Consider the following 23,544-nt stretch of genomic DNA (forward strand, 5'->3'; position numbering starts at 1 on the left):
GTGTACACAAATTTTTAATTGCAAATACTTTATGGTTTCAATATCTATATCTTAGCAATTGTTTTCTGTGAATGTTATTGCTCACACTCACTTTGTGAATTATGTTTGCATTTTAAATGGATGTTTGAGAAATAAAATATTGAACTGTGAATTCTGGTGTCTCATTTTGTCTTTTTATTTGTAAATTTTAAATGTATTTATTTTTTTTCCTATGTCCACTGTATGAAATACAGTAGTGTAAGATAAAACGAAATAGTTTATTGGAAATGTTCTCGCAATTAAACAGCTGTTTGAAAATAAAGGCATCACAATCAATTTCAGAAAAGATAAGTCATATATTTTCAGTTTCCTTGTTTCGGAAAAAAGAAAAACAATATTTATAAAATAGTTCAGCCGTGAAATAACTTTAATACAAAGCTACTTAAATATGTCATTCTGAGCGCTTCCACCTGTCAAACATGCATTCAAAGCCGTGCCCTTGTCTTTTTCAGGAATACCACATTAATGTAGCAGGTGTTCTTGTTACTTGGCCCCCACTGAAGAAAGGATGGATGCAATGAGTCAAAGAAGGGAAACTCCAGTAAAGCAGGAGATTAATAGTCATCAGCTAGAGCAAGAAAAAGTGAGAATAGAGAATTTAGATTTGAATGTTAAAGATCATGCAATCTAAATTTTAAATTTGGGAATTGCTTTTAGTTCTTACTTTCAATGCTGAGAATACAGCTGCTAGCTGCTGTGCCTCTGCTGTTTACTACTTTACACATGTATTCACCATCATCCTCTGGAAATGTCTCAGGAAGATAAAGACAATAGGTTTCTCCTCTTTCAATATACTGATAGTCTTCACAGTCCTGTAGCATTTCACCTTCAAACCACCATGTAACGCTGGGTTTTGGCTCACCAGTGATCTTAACAGTAAACCTTACAGGTTCTCCATCAACAACTGACATATTTTTAAGTGGTTTCTTAAACCAGGGTGCACCCGACCGAGCAAGTTCTTCATCTTCATATTGTGAACCGCCGTTGACACTAGCTTCCTCTTCCTCCTCCTCTTCTTTTTTCTGTAAAATATTATTTTAAGTGGATGCATCATGTCAAATTGAAAAGCATACTCAAAGGCAGGTAGAAATTATGCTTCTTGCTAAATTTAAAAATACTTAGTTTGGTTTCACAAGAGCTGAACCAACCCTGCATTCTACTTCAATAGCAACATTACTTAACTATAACAAAGCAAGGGGGAAACTAGTTATCGAAGTTGAAATTGTATTAAAATGTATACTATAGATTGATAAATGCACTGTATCTACAATAAGGATTCTGCATAGGCACAAGTTGATACTTTATTGTAATTGGCACTACTATACAAAGAATAGCTGACTAACAACCGCACAGATTTCTGTAGGTTGATCTGAGATGATGTAGAATGATTGCTACAGGAAACACCAGGCACTGGAAGGAAAAACACATTTGACTAATGGCTAGCAGTCCAGGAAGTACATACAGGAATGCCATTCCTATTTAAAATTAATTGATCGCATTGAATCACACATTAAAGGAAAACATTTAGATATACCATTTGTACGTTTGCAAAAGCAGTTTGATTTCAAGTATTTTTTTGACTGCAGCAAAGGCTGTACTGAACGCTTTAGATTTTGGTATTATATTGTAGGTAGGGGGGTAACAGTAAGTGGCTGTGGTAAGTTTTTTTTTTTATGTCCCAGCTTAGTTAGCTGCTGGGCTTTCCAAATTGTTCAGTAAAATAGACCCTCACAACCTGAAGTTTCAAACTGGGGAAGTTACATTTGAAATAAGTGCAAATTTCACTGGCTATATCAGAACAAAATATAATGTAAAAGTGAAATACCCTTTTATGTGTGTTTTCAAAAGCCTGCAAGGTTTATAATTCAGTTCTCATGTCCTAAACAAGAGTACCGAGTTTGGCTGTATAGCTTTATCTACACTAGTAGGACATATTGGACAGCATTTTTTGGGGGTTGAGCCATAAAGTAAGTGCAATGAAAAGCTTGTCATTTCTAAGCCAAATGCATTCTTCCAAGGCTCAGATTTAAAAGTCTTCCAGCTGCTTGGCCTCTTCTAAAGCATAACTTTCCTGCTTGAATTGTGTTCCTGTTTCCACAGACCAGCACATTTGGTGGCTCTGTAATTAAAGTGGAGGAAGTATCTGCAAGCTGTAAGTTAAATGGGTAAACTAATGCCTAGCTAATGAAAAATATAGGTCTTCTTTAAAGTAGATTAAATCTTTCTGAAGAAAACTAAAATGTAATTAAAAAGTTGGCTTTTAAAGAAATCATAACACCAAAAAAAGCATTTTAAAGTAATAAAAAAAATATAAAGTACTGTTCTCCTGCATTAGTAAATGTTGTTTGCTTAAGAAACACTACTATAGTTTATAGGGTCTGGCCATATGAGCGGATTCGGGGAAATTAGTCGCCCCAGCGACAAATCTCTTCTTTGTGGCGACTCTCCCCAAACTGCCCTCCAGCGGCAATGCACAAGCGGAGCTTTGTTTTGCCTCACGAGGAAACTTCGGGCGACATCAGAAAATGAATCGCCGCACATGCATTGCCACAGGCGATTTGCATTTTGGCCGTGGTAGGGCAGGGGGAAGGAGATTGTCGCCTCGAAAAATAAGAGAATCCCTCCTTGACGTTATCTACTGTACCTGCAGAACTACTGATTTATGGAGAGAATTTTTACAGCTCTCGATGTAAAGATCGCTTTTCAAATATGATAGAAGCTCCTTTCTTCTAATAGGAATATGTTCTGATGGAACCTACTTTCTTCTAATCTAAATGTGTGTCTGCTGGATGGACTTAATTAGTAAAGCATTAGAAAGTTTATTTTATGGCCCCCTTATGTATTTATAGCAGTATCATATCACCCTGTAAGCACCTAAACAACCCAAACTTGGTCAGTCTTCATAGAAAGATACGGTAATGTTAGGCCAAGACAAAATGAGTAGTCCATGAAAAACAAGCACGATCGTATTACATTAAGAAATGTGCCACACATAACATACTCTATACTATTATAGATATTGACAGGCTTATAAAAGATACTTATTACTGTAGGAAATCCAGACCAAAACCATAAGTCTGTGATCTTAACTCTGGTTCAGTTTATTAGCGGGTGAAGATACCTCCAGCTGTATATTCACTTAAAAAAAAATATTTAGCAATATTGTTGCCAACAAATTGCTTCCTATTTGGCCTTCATGCAGACACATTCCCAAAAAGAATCCCTTTTCAAGATCTAAGAAAATCTGAAAATCTTTTATCATGTCTAGTCACTCAGGCATCAACCCAAAGTAATCCACAGGGCAGTTCAGGGTTGATAATGTTTGAATTCCAGGGGACAGTTGTTCTGGGACACATTATACATATTATATCACCCTTCCCCCAATGTAATATTTTTTCTTTTGTTAATTGAATATTGTTGGGCTTTTCTAAATTCCTAGAAAAGCTCAATACCTTTTGCAAAGCTGCATCAATCTCCTTCTGTTCAAACTGCATACGTTGATTTTTTTGTTCTTCAATCCTCCTCAGTTCTTCTTCCTCTCTAGCTTTTGCCATTTGTTCAAATCTAGCTTTCATGTTCACTTTGTGGGAAAATGGTGCACGACTCTTGATAGCTGGTCTGACATCAACATCTTCATCCTACAAGATTTAGTATTTATTAAAGCAAGTTAATACCCACCAAAGCCAGAATTGTAGCCTTCTGTTCTTTCCTTATATTGTTATCCTGATGGCTGTATATCAGTAATTGTAAAAATACACGTTACCTTTACATTTTCTTGTAGAATTGTGTATGTATGTATGTGTATATATATATATATATATATATATATATATATATATATATATATATTATTTGTATTAGAAACAGTTAGTGTAAATAAAATGAATAGAACATCACTATGGTTTCATTCAGCAGTTGCAGCCAGATTTGCCTGGGAGAAAGTTAGGTACTATGGGTGCAAAGTTAGTCACCAAGTTTATACAGTATCTAGTAATAAGTCTATAACAACTGGACATGATGAGTAATCACTCATCCAAGCAGCTTTAAGTTCCAAGTTATTCATTCTGTTTTGGGAAATCCCATGTTGGTGAATTGCTGCCATGGTGACTTAGGAAAGGTAGAAATTGTTTCTACTAACCATAATTTTTATTTCCAAGTCACTCTCATGGCAGCATTCACCAACCTCCTGCCCTTCTATTGCTTGTTACTAAGACTGTGGGAGGTATAGGGGGAAGGTGCTTTATAATGTAGTTGTGTTTTTCCTGTCCAATGACCTGAAGAGAAGGGATTACCCATGTTGGTGAATGCTGCCATGAGAGTGACTTGGAAATAGAAATGATGGTAAGTAGAAACAATTTCTACCTTTACAATCTATGGCACTAAATTCGACAAGTAGTATGAGGAGACACTTTGGGATCCATTTTATCGTAAACAATAAAGCCAGCGCAAAGTGTTATTGGTGCAAGTGCCCAAAGAAATGAAGTAAAAAGTGATGCAATATGTGAATGTGATTAAAATAGAAGAAAGCACTGACCTCATGAAAATGTTCTGCTTCTCTCTCTTTCAGCTCCTGGTCCATGACTTTTCTTTTAGACCTTTCCTCTTCAATCTTTTTTTGTATTTCTTCTTCAGATAATTTTCCAATCTTTTCAAATTTACTTTTCAGATTTTTAGCCTGGATAGAGCCAGTCCTCTTCAGTTTTATTAGTTCCTCGTATTCCGTACTTAAAGCCCCAGAACTTTCATTTACTTCATCCTGTTTAGAAAGATGAAAACAGGTTATTTTAAAGGAGAATTAAAGCTTAGCTAAAGAAGTAGGTTAGAAATGCTGTAAAATTATTTTTTGGGCTTCATTGCTAGCCTCATGCAATCATAGCCTTCTAGCAGGAAAGATCTTTGCATCCAAAGAAGCCCCAGTAGCTCCCCATCTACTTTTCTTCTGATTCAGTGCACATTCTCTGTGCTGATGTCAGTGACTGAGCTTAGGGACTGACTCAAAATATACAGTACGCGTAGAATATAAATGTCGCAATATAAGGCTGATTAGTAATTAATACAGATAATTACTACATGGCAGCTTACAAATCAGTGCAACTAGCATCAGAATTTAATAACCCGCCTCTTAGCATCAGCTTATATTACAGGCCAACCTCATTTTCTGCTTGATTTGTGACAACACCTAAGCTTAGCTTCTTAAACCACTGCTCAGAGCCCACTGGGTATGTGAGTGTCACAGACACTTTCCAAGATAGTGACAAGTTCTGGATGATTGCTGCTATTGAAAAGCTGAAATTTTAAGCTGGTGCAATAAGTTCAGTATATAAATGACATTTTTAGCCTTATGTTTAGGGTTTAGTTATCCTTTAAAAGAATAATCAAATATAAAGGTACACTGATGAAGGCAAGTACTTAGCACCTGGAACCGTTGTCTGCTGGGGTGCAGGCACACACAGCTGATCTTAGCATGAGAACTCTTGCTGAAATATTTTAGCCCCCATGTCGCACCAGCCTAATATGGTTTATATAAGCAAGCTGCTGTATAGCCATGGGTGCAGCTATTTAAGCACAGGATACACAATAGATAGATAAGCTCTCTAGAACCCCATTGTATACTACAGAACGCCACTATTATCTGCTGTGTAACATGTGTCTGCTCTTTGGGATCAGGAAGTAGAATGTGATTTGAGTTTAATTTTCAAACTTTGCCCTGTTTAGAGCAAGAAATAAAAACTAGATATTTTTCATTAAAAAAATAGGCAAAACGTATGTTCAGCACAAGCCCTATTCATTGCACAAATGTCAAAAGGGGCATACTATAACTTTTTTTTTAGTTTTACAAACAATCTTAAAAAATAAGAGGATTTGAAGGTAATCCAATACCTCTCCCATTTCTTCTTTTAATTGTGCAAATATTTGTTTTTCTTCTTCCAGTTTTTGTTTGCGCTCTTCCTCCTTTAGTCTTTTCTCTTCATCCATTTTATGCTTGAGAAGCTCCTCAAAATTAATATCCAGTTTACCCGGAGCTATAGACTCTTGTGAAAATGCTTTACACAGATTGATGTTTTCCTCGTCAGGCTCCTGAATGAGAAAAATATGTTATTCATTGGTTATGTCCGCTAAGTTGCAGGTTCTCTTTTACAGATCAGTTTTGTTAACACCCAAATGTAGTAGTTTAAATAAATGTATCGGTTTAATATTTGTGCCTAAATTGGTACAGGGCATAGTATACTTTGCATAATACCTGCCTTGACCAGATGGTGGTATATTGAGCACTGGTTAGAGTGCTCAAAGGGATACTGTCGCGGAAAAACTATTATGTTTTTTTTTCAAAATGCCCCAGTTAATAGTGCTGCTCCAGCAGAATTCTGCACTAATATACATTTTTAAAAGAGCAGACAGATTTTTTTTAATTTGGAAATTTAGCATGGGGTTACACATATTGTCCACTTGTGCTCTGATAAACTTCGGTCAGTCTTTACTGCTACACTGCAAGTTGGAGTGATATCACCTTCCTTCCCCAGCAGCCTATCAACAGAATAATGGGCAGCTAACCAGATAGCAGCTACGTGACACCTCTGCTGAAGGATTTGTTTGCATTGCTACCCACCTGGTGGTAGACTCTAGAATAGTACCAAAGCAGGAAAACACCTGTTTTTTTTCTGCTTGGAAATGGCAATTTTAGCTTTGCAAACACGAACTATGTCGTGGTATAATAAAATGGTTGAAATAATAGCTTCCTTAAAGTGCTGGCTCCTTCTCAAACCTCAGGATCAGGCAAAATGCAGATGAGATTGTGCCTCCATACCAATATTACAGCTAAAAAAATGCATTTGTTGGTTCAAGAATAACATTTTAAATAGTAGAGTGAATTATTTGCATTGTAAACAGTGTAATTTAGTAATAAAAAGTAAACCATAAAATAGTGACAGAATCTCTTGTGTAAACTTCTATACTGCCACATTGTGGCTAAAAACCATGAATTTAAAGGACACTTATGAATCATTTAGTATACTGAAGAAGATAGTAATCTAAAGGATTTTGTAAATAATCTAGAATTTGGGGGGGTTGTGTTTTTTTCTATTCTGCCTTATCCACTGAAATTTTGCTTCAAACTGATTTCTAAAGTCAGCATCAATATTGCAAACCTAGTATTTGGTTTTTTTTCATCTTTTTAACTTTATTTTAAAATAAAGGCTGCAGGGTCAGTAAGGAATCCTTTGCAACACTTTTTTTGGCTGGATAGCCTTTTGGAATACTTCTGAGAAAGTAAACTTTGCATTTCTCACATCTGCTCAATATCCAGGATGTTACACTTCATTTTAGATGTTTGAAATTTTACTTTTGTGGCAGTTTTTCCTTTTTTTTTTAAGCAGGTGTAAAAATGGTGATGGATAAACATTGAATGACAAGGGTATTAATAACAGTGCTAAAAAAATATGCTACCATTTAGTGTGGGCATGTGAGATAAAAGTTATGTGACTCTCCCCTAATATATATAAAGGGGAACAAATGAAAAAATATCTTGTGCTTTTTTAGCTCTCATTTTGGTACATGCAATCTTGGCTTTATTTAAAAAAAAAAAAAAAAGCACAACCTCCAAAGTGTGCTTCTAAGGGTTGTGGTCAACGGAGATTTGTCGACTGTGGGTTACAAATCTCCCGAAAATGTGTCTCCATTTGACATAACTGAAATCGGCAGTAATAAAACCAACATATCATGAAGTCACCCGAAGTTGCCTCTGGAGGAGGACTTTGTGATATGTTTGTTTTACCATCAGTGATTTTAGTTATTTCCAATGGAGACAAATTTTTGGGAGGTTTGTTGGCCGCAGTTATGCATAAATAATCGCAGGCGACAAATCTTCCAGTCGGCCACTGCCCTAAGAGTCAATATTTTTATTAAGTTCATCTCACACAAATCCACTGCACTAAATTACTAAGCCCAGACCTTCCACGGTTTCATTATGAGAAAACACCACAGGTATGGCATACTTGAAAATCTGAATTTTAGTAATTTACAGTGGGTTTCCAGTGAGGCCTTAGGGCAATGGCACACTAGGAGATCAATCGCCAGCAATAAATCTCTGTTTCTGTGGGTGGCCAATCTGTTTCCAATCTCGCTGCTGGTAAAACCCATGTGTCACTTCAGTCTCCCAAATCAATCGATTGAAGTTTCCAAGCGATATTGGGAGACTGAAGCGATACGTGGGCTTTACCACCAGCGATTCACATTATTTCGGGTGAGAAAGCTTTTACAGGAGATTAGTCACCTGCAGAAGCAGATTGCCCTTAGCCATTGGCCTTAGAACTGTTGTTGGTGGATACCAAAGAGCTATATATACTTACTTAGTTCATCCAGCTCAAAACTGGTGCATTTAATCATGGACATTCTAGTTGAAAATACTATTCATCACTGAGAAAAAAAACAGCTAATCTAGCATGGCATGACGATTGCAAAAAAAAAAAAAAGCAACATATCAGGCAAAACCAAAGGGAATGTATATTGTGAATACTAAAGAAAAAATGTAATGCCAATACCTGTATAAAAACTGGGGTGTTACCAGGTTTATTGAAGTGCTCATGACATGCAGGTTACGATCAAACGTTTCGGGACAACAGCTGCCCTTCCTGTTATAACCCACCATAGATCCCGCCATTGCTTATATACACCACTATTTGTTGTGCCATCTAGTGTGCAACCCCCATATTGGAAGCAATGATACCATATATACAATTAACATACATAAATCCCTGTAATGGTAACATAATAACTCAAGTGTAACCAATAAATCCAAAAAAAAATTTTTGTTTCAAAATATCAGAAAAAGTTCAGAAAAGTTCATTCAAAGTCAGTTCACTCACAGTCCATCACAAATGATTTATAGTGAAAGCAAATCTAGTACACTTATGACCTTTTGTTAATTATTATATGTATATTGTGAATGCAGCCTAGTTGTATAGAGCTAGTCTGAGTATTTGGCCAGGCCCAATGCCACACCCATAATGACACATTGCTGCATGTTAACACAATTGTGGCTGGCTGGAATAATAACAGATTAAAAAGAACACTGGGATTACAAAAATAGGTAGAGAGTAAATCAAATATTCATTAAAATAAGTTAAAAAAAAAAACTTATGGAACACAAGGTAAACGATTCATTATCTGGAAACCCCTTATCTAACTAATCCAAATTTTTAAAAAAAGATTTCCTTTATCTCTGTAATAGTAAAATAGTAAATTGTACTTGATCCAAACTAAGATATAAGTAATATTTATTGGAAGCAAAACCAGCCTATTGGCTTGATTTAATGTTTGCATGATTTTTTTTGTAGATTTAGGGGCAGATTTATCAAGGGTCGAAGTGAAAATTCAAATTTTAATTTTCGAGTTTTTTTAAATGGAATTTGACTAGGGAATAAATTCTATTCAAGTTTTTAAAAAAATCCTAATTTGATTTTGACATTTTTCATGTACTGGCCCTTTAAGAATTCAAATTCAACTATTCGTCACCTTAAACCAGCCGAATTGCTGTTTTAGGTTACGGGGGACGTCCTGGGATCAATTTGGAATTGTTTGCAGCCTTCCTGAAAATCGTTTTTTTTTCAGAGAAAAAACTCGAATCAAATTCAATTAGAATTCGGTTTGAGTTTGCGGGTCGATCCCATTCACCAGAGTTTGAAAAATCAAATTTTTTTGAAAAATTTTGATTGGTCGTTTTTTTTTTTTTTGAGTTTGTGAGTTTTTTTTACAAACTTCCATGAACTCTAAATTCAACCCTTGATAAATCTGCCCCTTAATTATGAAGATCCAAATTACAGAAAGATCTGGTATATGGGAAACCCCCAGATCCTGAGCTTTCTTGATAACAGGTCCCATACCTGTATTATGAAAGGCGGGCATCAGATATTACTGCTGGTAACAAGCCATCTGAAGTTTCTCTTAGTAAATTGAGCTGTATGATTTGCTGAAACCTATGCTCCGTTGCTTAACTGTGCTCTTCATAGAGACCAAGGTGCTATTTCTGCCCTTATCTCATATTACACTGACACTGATGAGATTTATTAGAAATAAAAGTGCAAGATGTACTTGTTTATCCACACACAAAACATAATACCATTGCTATAGTTGAGCACTTGTATAATAAATGAAATAACAATGAATGTGACTCAATCTTATTTAGGGGCAGATTTATCAAGGGTCGAAATGAATTTGAGGGAATTTTCGAAGTAAAAAAAATCGAAATTCGAAGTAATTTTTTTGATACTTTGACCATCGAATATGATACTACAACTTCGACTTCGAATTCAATTAGAAGTACTGTCTCTTTAAAAAAAAAAGTTGATTTCAATACTTCGCTAAATTAAACCTGCCGAAGTGCTATGTTAGCCTATGGGGACCTTCTAGAGCATTTTTCTATGTTTTTGGAAGTCGAAGTAAAATCATTCGATCGATCACTGAAATTCTTCGAATCGTTCAATTCAAAGGATTTAAACGTTCGATCAAACGATTTTACTTCGACTGCAGGATACCCAAATTCGACGAAAAAAACTTCGACTTCGATAGTTGAAGTATTCCAATTCGATGGTCGAATTTCGAAGTATTTTTAACTTTGAAATTCGACCTTGATAAATCTGCCCCTTTAGTGTAAGAGAGAGGTTTAAAAAGCATAAAATTCCATAGGTATTTATACTATTTCAATCATTGATACCTCATACAAAATGAAGAATATTTTTCATATCAATATAAAGTCTAGAAAAAGCATTACAAAAAAAAATAATATTTTGAATTCTTAGGTGAACTGTTCACAGGGATTATGTCAATTTGTGGTTTGTTTGGTTCCACGATGCACTACAATATGACACATCTACAGAACTAGACTGTTTTTTGTGAAAAGGCCAACATATTACTTAAATCTGATTGTATTCCCATTTAGCAATCTTTATTGTATTTCAGTCACCCGTGGCATTTCAGTTGCCACAAGACAGACACCTATTGTCTGAGGACAGGCTTACTTACTGCTACTCTTGAGTTCATAGTCAAATCATTAATATGGTGTTTATAAGCCTATTTATAAAGTGCAAAGTTAAAAAAAATCTTCAGTATTTGCAGTATGGCCAATTAATAAAACTTTAAAAAGGAAAAACTGCAGCACCTCTTGTTTGCAAAATGTGAAAAATTTATTGCAATTGGTCAGTAACAGGCAACGTTTCGGGCCTTGTCTTGCCCTTTCAAGACAAGGCCCGAAACGTTGCCTGTGACTGACCAATTGCAATAAATTTTTCACATTTTGCAAACAAGAGGTGCTGCAGTTTTTCCTTTTTGCTGTATAATTGGCCCATGGCAAGGGCCTATACACTGCTTTGCACTCTGCCCGAAAGGAACTTATGTGAGGTGGTTGAAGCACACACAACTGTATACTTAATTAATAAAACTTTGACCTCTATTTTATTCTTAGATAATTTGGCAGGACCTTCTGATTTTCACCACTTAAAAAAAACTGGCATGCCTTTGCCAGTTCAGAACAGGCAAAAGCCCATAATTATCTATAGAAGGATCAAGCACTTCATAAGCGAAGAATTCATAAATATTTTATTACTCGTCAATTACTCTGTCATAGGAAGTCATTTACAGAAACCAAAGTTGCAAAAGCACTATGGGGAGCAAGAGCAAGCTCCTTAGTGCTTATATAGAGCATCTTTGCACTTCACACCCTGCCCGCTACTTGAGAAATGATCATTGTCATTGAAATACTGTTGACCTAATAGGTTTGCACATGTACTACCTCAATATCATTTATTTCAACATACCTTATATTTCAACTAAAAGTTTTATAAACAGTGCCAAAACTGACAAAAACTGAATACAACTGAATTGTGTTAAAGTAGTAACAAATACTTAAAGAAAACTTTAAATTATTTATTATTTATTTAAAAAATATTTTAATGTAATTCATAATGTTGCCTCATTTTCCTAAATGATGGCATCCCCCTGTTACAGAGCTAAAGCTGCAAACTTACCATGTTTTTTCTAGCCTCTGCAAACTGTTTCTTTTCCTCCTCCAAACGCTTTCTTGCCTCTTCTTCAGCTCTTCTGTGCTCAGCATCTCGGCGCTGCTTTTCCAGTTCTTCAAAACTCAGTTTCAGTTTTCCAGGTTGAAAGGTATCTTTGGTTGCTTCAACTAATGACTCTTCTTCATCCTCTTGCATAGCCTGCAATACAGCAAGCACAGGATAATTAAATGGCATGGCACACACATCATTTTTTGAATAAATGAAACGATCAATGTGCATAACTCCCTGCTTATACAGTATTGCCTAAGGAAGGAGGTTGTTCCCTTGAAATGGTATGTGTTAACAATAAATTCCACTCTAAAATATATCTTGTTATGGCAATAGCCCTAGCAGAGCCCCAGTCCAACTGTTTAAAATAGTTTTTAATTGTTTACAGCGAATGGGCTTTTAGTTTGTTTGTTATGTACCTTGAGATACATGGGGTTATTTATCAATATCAATATCTCGATTGAAGAAGAAATAAATGCGAAGAATGATACCATATTCCTTCTTGCTTCAGCAAATGCCCTCTTTTCTTCTTCTATCTTCCTCCTTGCTTCTTCCTCAGCTTTTCTTTTTTCCTCGTCCTTCCTCTGCTTTTCCAGTTCTTCAAAACTCAATTTTAGTTTTCCTGGGCGGGATTCTTCTTTATGAGCACTCATTTGGGTATCGCATTCCTCCTCATTAACCTATGAAAAATGTTTTAATGTTACTTCAGACTGAGTACCTGATGTTATGCTGTTTTTTTTTTTTTTTTAAACCAAATATACGCCTTTGTGTAATTCTACGATTAAACTTCATTTTTATAAAAGTAAAACTTAAGACCTTTGAAAGATGAAACAAAATTATTATGATTAAATAGGTATCACAAACAATTTATATTCTCTATTTAAGCATACCAGGTGTTGCCTAAGGATAATATCTAATACTTTACCATATGTTGTCTTTCATTTTCAAATTGACGCCTTTCCTCTTCTAAACGGAGGCGTGCTTCTTCTTCAGCTTGCTTCTTCTGTTGCTCTTGTCTCTGCTTTTCCAGATCTTCAAAGGTTAACTTTAGCTTGCCAGGTGTTATTTGCTCTTTGGTTTTCTTATCTTGAGTCTCAGAGTCATCCTAACAGAATAACATAGGGTAGGCAAAGACATCTCATAAGTAAAATGATTTTGGTTCTTTGCGAAAAACAAAACTGATCTGCTCCACCAACAAAAATGGCCCTTTCTACCATCATGCCTGTAAATGGAAAAAATGGTTACTTAATACATGTCTGTATCTTCTTATTAACAGTGTCGTGTGACCTGTAACAGAAGCTTTTATTAATTCTACTAATTTCATAAAGGGATGCCATATTTTTTATTGATTAAATGCCACATAATTAGTATATAGCCACTTTAAGAGGAGTGAAGATTCATACTAAGGATTTTAGAGTAGCTGTATCAAACACGATATATTTCAAAAGTGCACATTTAAGAACCGACTCTAGGTTGTATTCGAGATAGCCAAGGAAAATAAACATGTCTGACTATTACCATAGTTGAGGAACGCCTCTTAGCTTCCCTGAATGACCTCCTATGCTCTTCAAATCGTCTTTTTTTGTCTTCGTCACGGTTTTTCTTTTCTTCTTCCTCCCTTTTCTTTTCTAGATCTTCAAAATTTACATTTATTTTCCCTGGTGACATTTTTGACTTAAGTGATATGTCTGGTACAGCTACTTCCTCAACACCTTCCTGTTTAAAAAGAGAAATACTAGACCTGATTAGTATATTGTTACTGCAATCGTCTGAAAGGCCACCACAAGGTTACATTAGAGTAACATTTTCTCTATCAAACTGTTCTGTACCAGAAGACGTGTTTTGATAGATTATTCAGTGTACCTTTACTGTAAGAAAATAGCCTAACATTATGGGGCACATTTACTTAGATGGAGTGAAGGAATAGAATACAAAAAACTTCGAATTTCGAATGATTTTTTGGGCTACTTTGACCATCGAATTGGCTACTTTGACTACGACTTCGAGTCAAACGATTCGAACTAAAAATTGTTCGACTATTCGACCATTTGATAGTCAAAGTACTGTCTCTTTAAAAAAAACTTCGACCCCCTACTTCGCAAAATAAAACCTACCTACCCTCAATGTTAGCCTATGGGGAAGGACCCCATAGGCTTTCTAAGCTTTTTTTGATCAAAGGAATTTCGTTCGATCGATGGATTAATATCCTTCGAATCGTTTGATCGAACGATTATTCCTTCGATCGAACGAATAGCGCTAAATCCTTCGATATTCGAAGTCAAAGGATTTAACTTCAACAGTCGAATATCGAGGGTTATTTAACCCTCGACCCTAAGTAAATCTGCCCCTATGAGTTGAGGAAATACAGCAAAAAAAGGTGATTTAAAAAGATAACTATTGTATATGTGTGTGTTAGTGTTATTAGTGAAAAGGTGAGAAATAGGTATGGCAGAAAATTGTCTTGTCTAAAGGGAAACTGTCATCAAGCTAAAAAATTGTCTTTGTGCTCAAGGTTTGGATATTACAAGGAAATAAATCCAACAGTTTGAAACAATATAGCACCATCATTTGAAGAGTGAGTTGGGTCAGTTTTTAATGAGCAAAAAAGTAAATATTTAAGCTAATCCACAACAAAGTTGATTTCGTTTTTTAAGGAGTACATTTCATAGGAAAATAGTCGCCCCCCCCCCCCAGTGGTGCAGTCTAATAGCTCCCTCATTCATTAGGTGCATGAATGTGCCCTAAACTGGCCACCTGCACTAGGAACTCCCGTCTAGTGCGGATATATTAGTAGTTATGGAACATGCTCATTAGAGGCTGCTGCTAAGAAACAGGACTATGTGAAATTGTAATAGTTGTGAGTGTCTGCACCCATAGAATGAGATGAAACTGAGGAACTTTAGAGGGGTGAAAACATTTGCATTCTTCATACGTTAAAGCTAAGAAAACCTGTAAAAAAAATAATTGCACAGCAACTGGAAAAAAAGTCAGTATGGTTGTTTAATTTAGGTGACCTATACCTTTCATGAAATAATGAAAGATTTCTAGACATACTGGAGCCTTTGAGGGATGACAAAACCACAATAATTTGCATGTGACATCATATCCGTGCTATAAATATCCCAAACATGCTTGGGGAATGTAGCAGCAGGCCTGGTTTTCAAACTAGGTCACTTTGCATTAAATTGCCTATAAATGAAAGCACGTAAGTAATATAATGAGATGTTTTGCACAAAAAAAGGAACTGTGTCAAGCAGTCAGCATGAACCTTGAAAAATTTATACCAGTTGGCAGTGGTGTAACCGTAACTTCAAAGGGAGAATAACTCATTGGGGCTCAAAAAGAAAAGGACAGCGGCCCATTGTGATCTACATCCTCTGCCTCTTCTTATGTGTAAGTCCCACAATCCATCACCATGTAAAGAGAGGTGAGTGAGGGCTTGCATCACACTGTGACCCTCAGGGATGTTGGGAAATGGTTCTTCAAAGTAACATGGCTTTTTATAAATCTGTGACATCAGGTATATGTGCAAAAAAAAAACCCTTTATAAATATTTATGAAAGTTTAGCATGTATGCATCTTTCCTACATAAGCCCAACTCAATGAGCAGCCACTCTAGTGGGTTTTAGATAAATGCTGCTGTAGGTCTGCAGTGCAAGAAATAGGGATGTTTCCAGTAGCACAGATACTTTTAAGGGCTCTTACTGACGAGCGTTTTTACCTGCGCTCCCCTGCGTTCCGTTTTTCTGCGTTCAGCCGCAGGGGAGCGCAGGAATAGACGCATTACATTTTTTCCAATGGGGCTGTACTCACACAGGCACGTGTAGGCGCCGAACGCAGGAAAAATGCAGCATATTGCGTCTCAACCTGCGTTCAGCGCCTACACGCGCCTGTGTGCTGAACGCAGGAGAGCGCAGGTAAAAACGCTCGTCAGTAAGAGCCCTAACATGGAAACTATTTCATATGAAATATCACCTGGTAACAGTTAATACATTAGGTTAGATTTATCTTTTTTAACAAAATACTATGTAGATTATCTTGCATTTCATATTTAGAGGGGATTAGCTCACTGGCATGTGTTGTGTATTTTCTCTATTTGAACTATAACTCGTCACAATCTGCAAACTCAGTTCGCACTGTTGATTATATGATATATAAAGCAATTCCTGACATTTTTCCTCTGTGTTTTGATCTGAGGAAGAAACAGAGACATAACAGATCTATATATCTATATATATATAGCAAAAATATAGCAAAATATATATGTGTATATATATATATATATATAGCAAAAATATATATATGTGTGTGTATATGTATGTATATGTATATATATATACTGTATATATATATATATATGACTGTATATGTATATATATATATATATGTATGTATATATATATATATATATATATATATATATATATGTATGTATATATCTATATATATATATATATATGTATGTATATATCTATATATATATATATGTATGTATATATCTATATATATATATATGTATGTATATATCTCTATATATATATCAAGGGATGAAAAAGGTCCCAGTGTGGACCGAAACGTCGGATATGCAACTGTGAAATAAAGCTTATAAGTTTTCTTCACGAAAATTTTGGAGTGCGGGTCCATTTACTATTATGTATCTGAAAATTTGACCAACGCACCCACTGCTTATGAAATCCGGTAAGAGTGCGCTCACCAAAGTGATTTTATATACACACACACACACCCCCCCCAAAATGTGCTGAAAAAGTCTACCTCGGCTTATACTTGGGTCAACCCGACCCGAGTAGCTGAAATTGCAGTCACTTTTAATCATTCCTATACCAACAGTTCACTTGGGGAGAGACTGCAATATCCCACAATGCCCTCTGTTGGTTATATGAAAGAATAACAGTGCGCCCTCTGTTGGTTATATGAAAGAATAACAGTGACTGCAATATCACACAGCGCCATCTTTTGGTTATATGGAAGAATAACAGTGACTGCAATATCACACAGCACCCTCTGTTGGTTATATGAAAGAATAACAGTGCGCCCTCTGTTGGTTATATGAAAGATTAACAGTGACTGCAATATCACACAGCGCCCTCTGTTGGTTATATTAAAGAATAACAGTGACTGCAATATCACACAGCGCCCTCTGTTGGTTATATGAAAGAATAACAGTGACTGCAATATCACACAGCGCCCTCTGTTGGTTATATGAAAGAATAACAGTGACTGCAATATCACACAGCACCCTCTGTTGGTTATATGAAAGAATAACAGTGACTGCAATATCACACAGCGCCCTCTGTTGGTTATATGAAAGAATAACAGTGACTGCAATATCACACAGCGCCCTCTGTTGGTTATACGAAAGATTAACAGTGATGGCAATATCAAACAGCACCCTCTGCACATGACAGTGGGACAATGCACACAGTAATCCGTTTAGCAATTCTCTGTCACCATCAACTTTGCAAAGAAGTCCGGTTGATCGCTGGGGGGTCACTTTGGCAGAATGTGCGCTGCTGGGAGACAGGGCTGTAGTTGTGTCTAGGCTTATACTAGAGTCAATAAGTTTTCGTAGGCAAAATTAGGTACCTCGGCTTATACTCGGGTTGGCTTATACTCGAGTATATACGGTATATATATATATATATATATATATATATATATATATATATATATATATATATATATATATATAATTCAACAGAGAAGGTCCGCACTCTCAGGTCTTAAAAATCAAAAATGGTTTATTTTAAAAAGACTAACGTTTCGGCCTCTCCGAGGCCTTTCTCAAAGTTAAAAACACTTTTATGTTAAAACCCCAATTCAACTGAATAAGGACATAAAAACATACTATGTAACAGTATTATTTGTAGCTTTTTGTTTTGCAACGCACAGTCAACCTGGCTGTTACATAGTATGTTTTTATGTCCTTATTCAGTTGAATTGGGGTTTTAACATAAAAGTGTTTTTTAATGTATTATATATGTGAATCTTAACAACTATAGTACTTGACGCATAGTGATGATGATGATGATGCTGTCAGCCAATTAGCCTTTCCCGCCATCTAGGGTACTTAAGGCCTTCATTGTATACCTGTCTGTACTTTGAGAAAGGCCTCGGAGAGGCCGAAACGTTAGTCTTTTTTAAAATAAACCATTTTTGATTTTTAAGACCTGAGAGTGCGGACCTTCTCTGTTGAATTGTAATTCTAAATATTTGGACACTGCACCCAGGCACGTTTATACCATGTTACGTGAGTGCTGACTTCCCCATGGATATGTGTGTATATATGTGTGTGTGTATATATATATATATATATATATATATATATATATATATGTATATATATATATATATGTATGTATATGTGTGTGTGTGTGTGTATATATATATATATATATATATATATATATATATATATATATATATATATATTTATATATGAACAAGAATTACAAAATGCAACATTTTTATTTGTTTCAATTTTTTGCTTTTTTTTTTACATCTAAGAGATGGCTATTTACCTGTTAATTTAGATTACATTTATTTATAGTATATTGTATTCTCTTTTAATAAATTCAAAGTTGTTAAACTGTAAGAAAAGAAGCTTTGGTGGTGATTCCATTTTTTATTTAAGTGTAAATAGTAGCAGTGACAATTTCCCTTTAAAGAAGAAAATGAAAGAAAGAAAGGAAGGAAAGTGTATTTTTTTTAAAAAATAGTTTACCTCCATGTCCGAGTCACTTCCAGTAAAGTTTATGTCATCAATCTATTGAATGAGAATTTCATAACATTACATTTAGCTGTGTTTGCTATTAATAATGTGGTATTGTGAAATTATATCTGATCTCTGCAACCACTGTGAGCACATCGTGCTCTTATACCAGCCCTACAGTAACCGTAGTCAGAAGTCAGAAGCAACCATTGCAGGAAAGCACTATTTGGTGCAGGTTAAAAAGTGGCAAGGCATAGTTCTGCATAGACTGTTAATAAAGGGTTTGGAATTTGAAGCACAGCTCTCTCTAATATAAATCATGGTTATAAATCAGAAAATTGACACTTTATTTAAGAAAATGGATAGTATAAGAACTTAAAATAGGAAAATAACTTGCCTACACGGGAAATTGTTCATGTATCCCAAAGCAGTCAGAAAGTATACTTTAATTCTAATTGCATCAAACCAGTACAGTCTGCTTTGCTGCACTGTTACTGTACAGATTCCATGTCTGACCGCTGGTTATGTCCATTTATGTCTTTTCTCTATTTATATCATTAAATGTACAGTAATTAGAGGATGCCAGACATAGGTTTTCGAAGCAATCTGGATAAAAATATCCCATAAATATATTTATTGGTATATAAATTATATAAATTATCTGCAATATTATCCAGAGTTTTTTTTTTTTCAAATACAGTAAGGGGCACATTTATGAAGGTTCGAAGTGAAAATTCAAATTTCCATTTTTTTTTATGGCAAAAACTGTCAAATTCGTCTAGGGAGTTATTAAAATTTGATTCAAGTTTTTTTAAAAAAAAAAATGATTTTTGAAATTTATCATACACTGGCCCTTTAAGAACCCAAATTCTACTATTCTATAATTGCTGTTTTAGCCAATGGAAGACTTCCTGGGATCAATTTGAAGTTGTTTGCAGCCTTCTTGACATTCAAGTTTTTTTGGAGAAATTCGATTCGAGTTTGCAGGTCGATCCTACTCACCCGAGTTTCAAAAATTCAATTTTCTAGATTTAGATTGACCTACCTCTTCTGCTTTCTTTGCCAGCTCACGTTCTATTTTACGTCTTTCCTTCTGATCCTGCTCCAGCCTCCTTTTCCTTTCCTCCTCCATTCTTTTTCTTTCTTCTTCATGTCTCTGTTTTTCCATTTCAGCAAATTTTCCTTTTACTGTTCCTGCGGAAATAAAAAGGAAAGTAGTATTGCCTTATGTTACAATGAAATCAATTTCTCTGTTTTCTGGCATTGCTTAGCAATTATTAAGTAACAAATAACGTTTGAATAGGCCCCTGAATAAAAATACCATCACAAAATATAACACAATGCTATTTTCTCTTAGAATTACCTTGTAATTTTGGGACATAACCCTTTTCTACTTGTTTTGGCTTATTTTCCTCTTCTTCATCATCGGAAGCAAGCAGTTCTTTCATCTAGGAAATGTAAACAAATGCATTTACTGGAACAGCCAATTAATTTGCCTTTTTAAAACCTTAAAGACACTTTTCTATATCTTTCCTCTTTTGCCCCATGGATCAAGCTATTTCACAGCAGCAGGTTGTACACATGTATGAGATTACAGCTGTTTGTTAATATATCCCCTCGGTCTCCTATTATAGCTTTCAATCTGTATTTATGTAGCCACAAATGTCCAGGTTTCTTTTAAAGCATTTTATCTTTTTAATATTGACATTCAAGGGCTGCCCTAGGCACAAGCCATCAGGTGCCTACCCAGACAATATGGTCCTGGTTGTGGCCCAGTCAAAACTCCTGCCTTTTTCAACTTTTACTTTTAAGAAGGAAACATTACTAATAAATGCATGTTGAAATGGAGATCTGTATGTGCTATGCTGAACAAATTATCCAAGCGACTTTGAGCAAAGCACTGGCCTACAGTAATGTGTTCAATTTCTTTGTCTATAATAAAGAAATAAAGTCTTATTTTCATATAAGCCAACCTCCACTATATAAGACTAAAATGTGATGAGCTTTGGGTCTGCAATGGGCAACTGTATGCAGCCTTCCTCAGAGATTGGTGCTGTTGCACTGGACCCATAGTATCCTATATATGCAAAATTTAATTTACTTTGCAATATTTTTATTATACACGTACGCCAAATCATTTCTGGACTGTGTCCCATCCTTATCATCTCTTATTTGTCTTCAGCCACTGGCCTTTCTAGGCTACAGGAGCCAACTATATAAAAGCACACCCACAGCAGGTGCTGTCATACTTTATTTAGCATGCCAACACAAAAATCAGCACCCTGGCTTATTATTTACCATGCATGTTGATAACCCCTGGATACAAGTGTATATCTGATATATTTATTGATACAGCTGTAATTTCTCAAATCTCTAATCTTAAAGGGTTTATGTCATGATATTTATGGTCTCGTTTTTATTTCTAAATTACACTGTTTACACTGCAAATAATTCACTTTACAATATAAAATGTCATTCCTGAACCAGCAAGTGTATTATTTTATTTGTAATATTGGTGTGTAGGCTGCCATTTCGGTCATTTTGCCTGGTCATGTGCTTTCAGAATGAGCCAGCACTGCTTTCTGGCAGGCTATTGTTTCTCCTACTCAATGTACCTGAATGTGATGCAGTGGGACCTGGATTTAACTATTGAATGCTGTTCTTAAACTGGCCATAGATGCAAAGATCCAATCGTATGAATCCTTGATTCGTATGATTTTCGGATTGTGTGTGGAGAGTCCCAACATCTGTCATGCCATGCCGATTGGTTGATCGGACAGGTTAGAAAATTTCTGTCAGCTGCCGATAATATCTGTGTGTATTGCCGATCTGACGATCTTCAGTGGGAGATTGTCACTAGTTTTTGTCGGACATAACTTTCGTATGATTGCTGTAGGGGCAGAACATCGGCTACTTTATTTGATCTGAAAGGTTAGTGGCAGGTCGGGAGATGGGGAAGTCAGATCGTTTGAGGATTCAAACGATCGGATCTTTGCATCCATGGCCAGCTTTATATCTACCAGGCAGCTGTTATCTTGTCTTAGGGAACTTCTATCTGGTTACCTTCCCATTTTGCTGTTGTTAGGCTGCTGGGGGGAAAGAGAGGGGGGTGATATCACTCCAACTTGCAGTACAGCAGTAAAGAGTGACTGAAGTTTATCAGAGCACAAGTCACATGACTTGGGGCAGCTGGGAAACTGACAATATGTCTAGCCCCATGTCCGATTTCAAAATTTAATATAAAAAAAATTAGTTTGCTCTTTTGAGAAACGGATTTCCATGCAGAATTCTGATGCGTTTTGGAAAAAAAAAATTCCCATGACAGTTTCCCTTTAACAATGGCTTGAATACTTTGGCTTTATAGCCTGTTAATTGACCCTGAACATACATACATATACTTACATGGCCTGAGCAAGACATTTTCTAGACAAAATACTTGCGTATAGTTATGTCTTTCTAAATAGCCAAATTGCTTTTTAGTGGAAACATTCAGTGGTATGTAAAACCCTCACATGCAAGAATCCATGACATTTTTATTCTCCTAAATAATGTTGTTGCTGCTTCTGTTATTTTGATGTCTTAGCAGGTTTCTTACATGTTCAACCAACTTACTGACAAACAGAGAAAGTAGGAAACAAGAACCCTGCCTGCAAAAGTCTTTCTAAGAGGGTCAGAAGATATGCAAGTATGTAACTTTATGTGGGGGTTTGAGAATGAAAATCTTTTGTAAAGCATTCATGTGAGGATGTACTAGGGAGGAGGAAAGGCTGAGGTCAATACAGAAGTGAAGCGGTCTGTATAAAAGATTAGTGGTGTAAGGTGGAGTTTAAGTCAGATATAAGAATGTACAAATGTACATACCCAGGGAGCTGCAACAGAGTCTGATGGAGGAGATAGTTTAGTCTTGTACTGGAATTTTAGATCAACTATTAAGGGAACAAGTAAACAAAAGGCTGTCCAATAAGATGAAGGCTGTGGTAGTGAGAGATGATTCATCAATTAACTAGTATTTTGGTAGTTCCCTGAATAAGAAAGGGGTGTGTTCTTGCAATGCACATATAAAAACTGAATATATGCTTATTTGCACACTATCCATATAGGATACACCATAAAATCTCACTTATAGCAAAAATACCTTTGATCATTTTGCTGTATATTATCTATGTAATCTGCACAGTTCAGCCTCTCAGCAGGTAAGCAATAAGGCTAAAGCAAACCTTTTTATTCTAGCCATATTGCATTGGGCATTATAAATGCCATAAGTCTGCTTACAGCACCACACACAGTTCTTCAACGTAGACTGCATGAGGAAGGAGTCAGGTCTTTTAAACAGATCATGCTCTATTGTATATCTTTGCGATCTGAATGGAAATAGAAAACAAGTAAAACCTCTTGCTTTCTTTTGTTCCAAATCTTCTCCCTGGTATATTGCTCCTTTCTTCGTTGTCTTTCGTCTGTGGATCTTCTCTGGCTCCTCTCCTCCCTTGCTTTATGCATGGCTTCAAATTTATTCTTTACATCCCCCTTGCCAAGTTTAGGTACGTAGGTTTTTTGGACAGGCTTAGATGTGGAAAGCAGAATCTTTTGGATGAGAAAAACAGGAAAAAGACAGAAGAGAATGACAGATATTAGGAAAGAGTAGATGGAAAAGGTAATAGCAGAATAGAAAAAGAGTCTGGTGTAGACACTGAAAATTTTATCTAACTCTTTCAGGCA

General features: G+C 35.7%; 1 protein-coding gene across 7 annotated transcripts in view; it reads right to left on the reverse strand.

Annotated features, from left to right (window-relative positions):
* Positions 1-151: 151 nt before the first annotated feature.
* The window catches only part of nexn.L (nexilin F-actin binding protein L homeolog), a 42,246-nt gene continuing 18,853 nt past the window's right edge, over positions 152-23,544 (reverse strand). Inside the window, exons 3-15 of one of the 7 annotated variants that reach the window (XM_018258176.2) lie at positions 23,218-23,409; positions 20,192-20,276; positions 19,874-20,022; positions 18,841-18,882; positions 13,617-13,814; positions 13,024-13,203; positions 12,590-12,778; positions 12,057-12,248; positions 5,920-6,117; positions 4,574-4,795; positions 3,492-3,677; positions 704-1,061; positions 152-607 (exon numbers count right to left, since the gene is read on the reverse strand). In XM_018258176.2, the coding sequence (XP_018113665.1) occupies positions 594-607; positions 704-1,061; positions 3,492-3,677; positions 4,574-4,795; positions 5,920-6,117; positions 12,057-12,248; positions 12,590-12,778; positions 13,024-13,203; positions 13,617-13,814; positions 18,841-18,882; positions 19,874-20,022; positions 20,192-20,276; positions 23,218-23,409 (2,205 nt within the window). In that variant the 3' untranslated portion in view covers positions 152-593. Of the gene's footprint in view, positions 608-692; positions 1,062-3,491; positions 3,678-4,573; positions 4,796-5,919; positions 6,118-12,056; positions 12,249-12,589; positions 12,779-13,023; positions 13,204-13,616; positions 13,815-18,840; positions 18,883-19,873; positions 20,023-20,191; positions 20,277-23,217; positions 23,410-23,544 lie in introns of those variants that run through there. The other 6 variants (XM_018258179.2, XM_018258178.2, XM_041590338.1 and 3 more) reach the window with 6 other exon arrangements.

This window comes from Xenopus laevis, chromosome 4L, assembly GCF_017654675.1.
Source record: "Xenopus laevis strain J_2021 chromosome 4L, Xenopus_laevis_v10.1, whole genome shotgun sequence".
Taxonomy (NCBI): Eukaryota; Metazoa; Chordata; class Amphibia; order Anura; family Pipidae; genus Xenopus; species Xenopus laevis.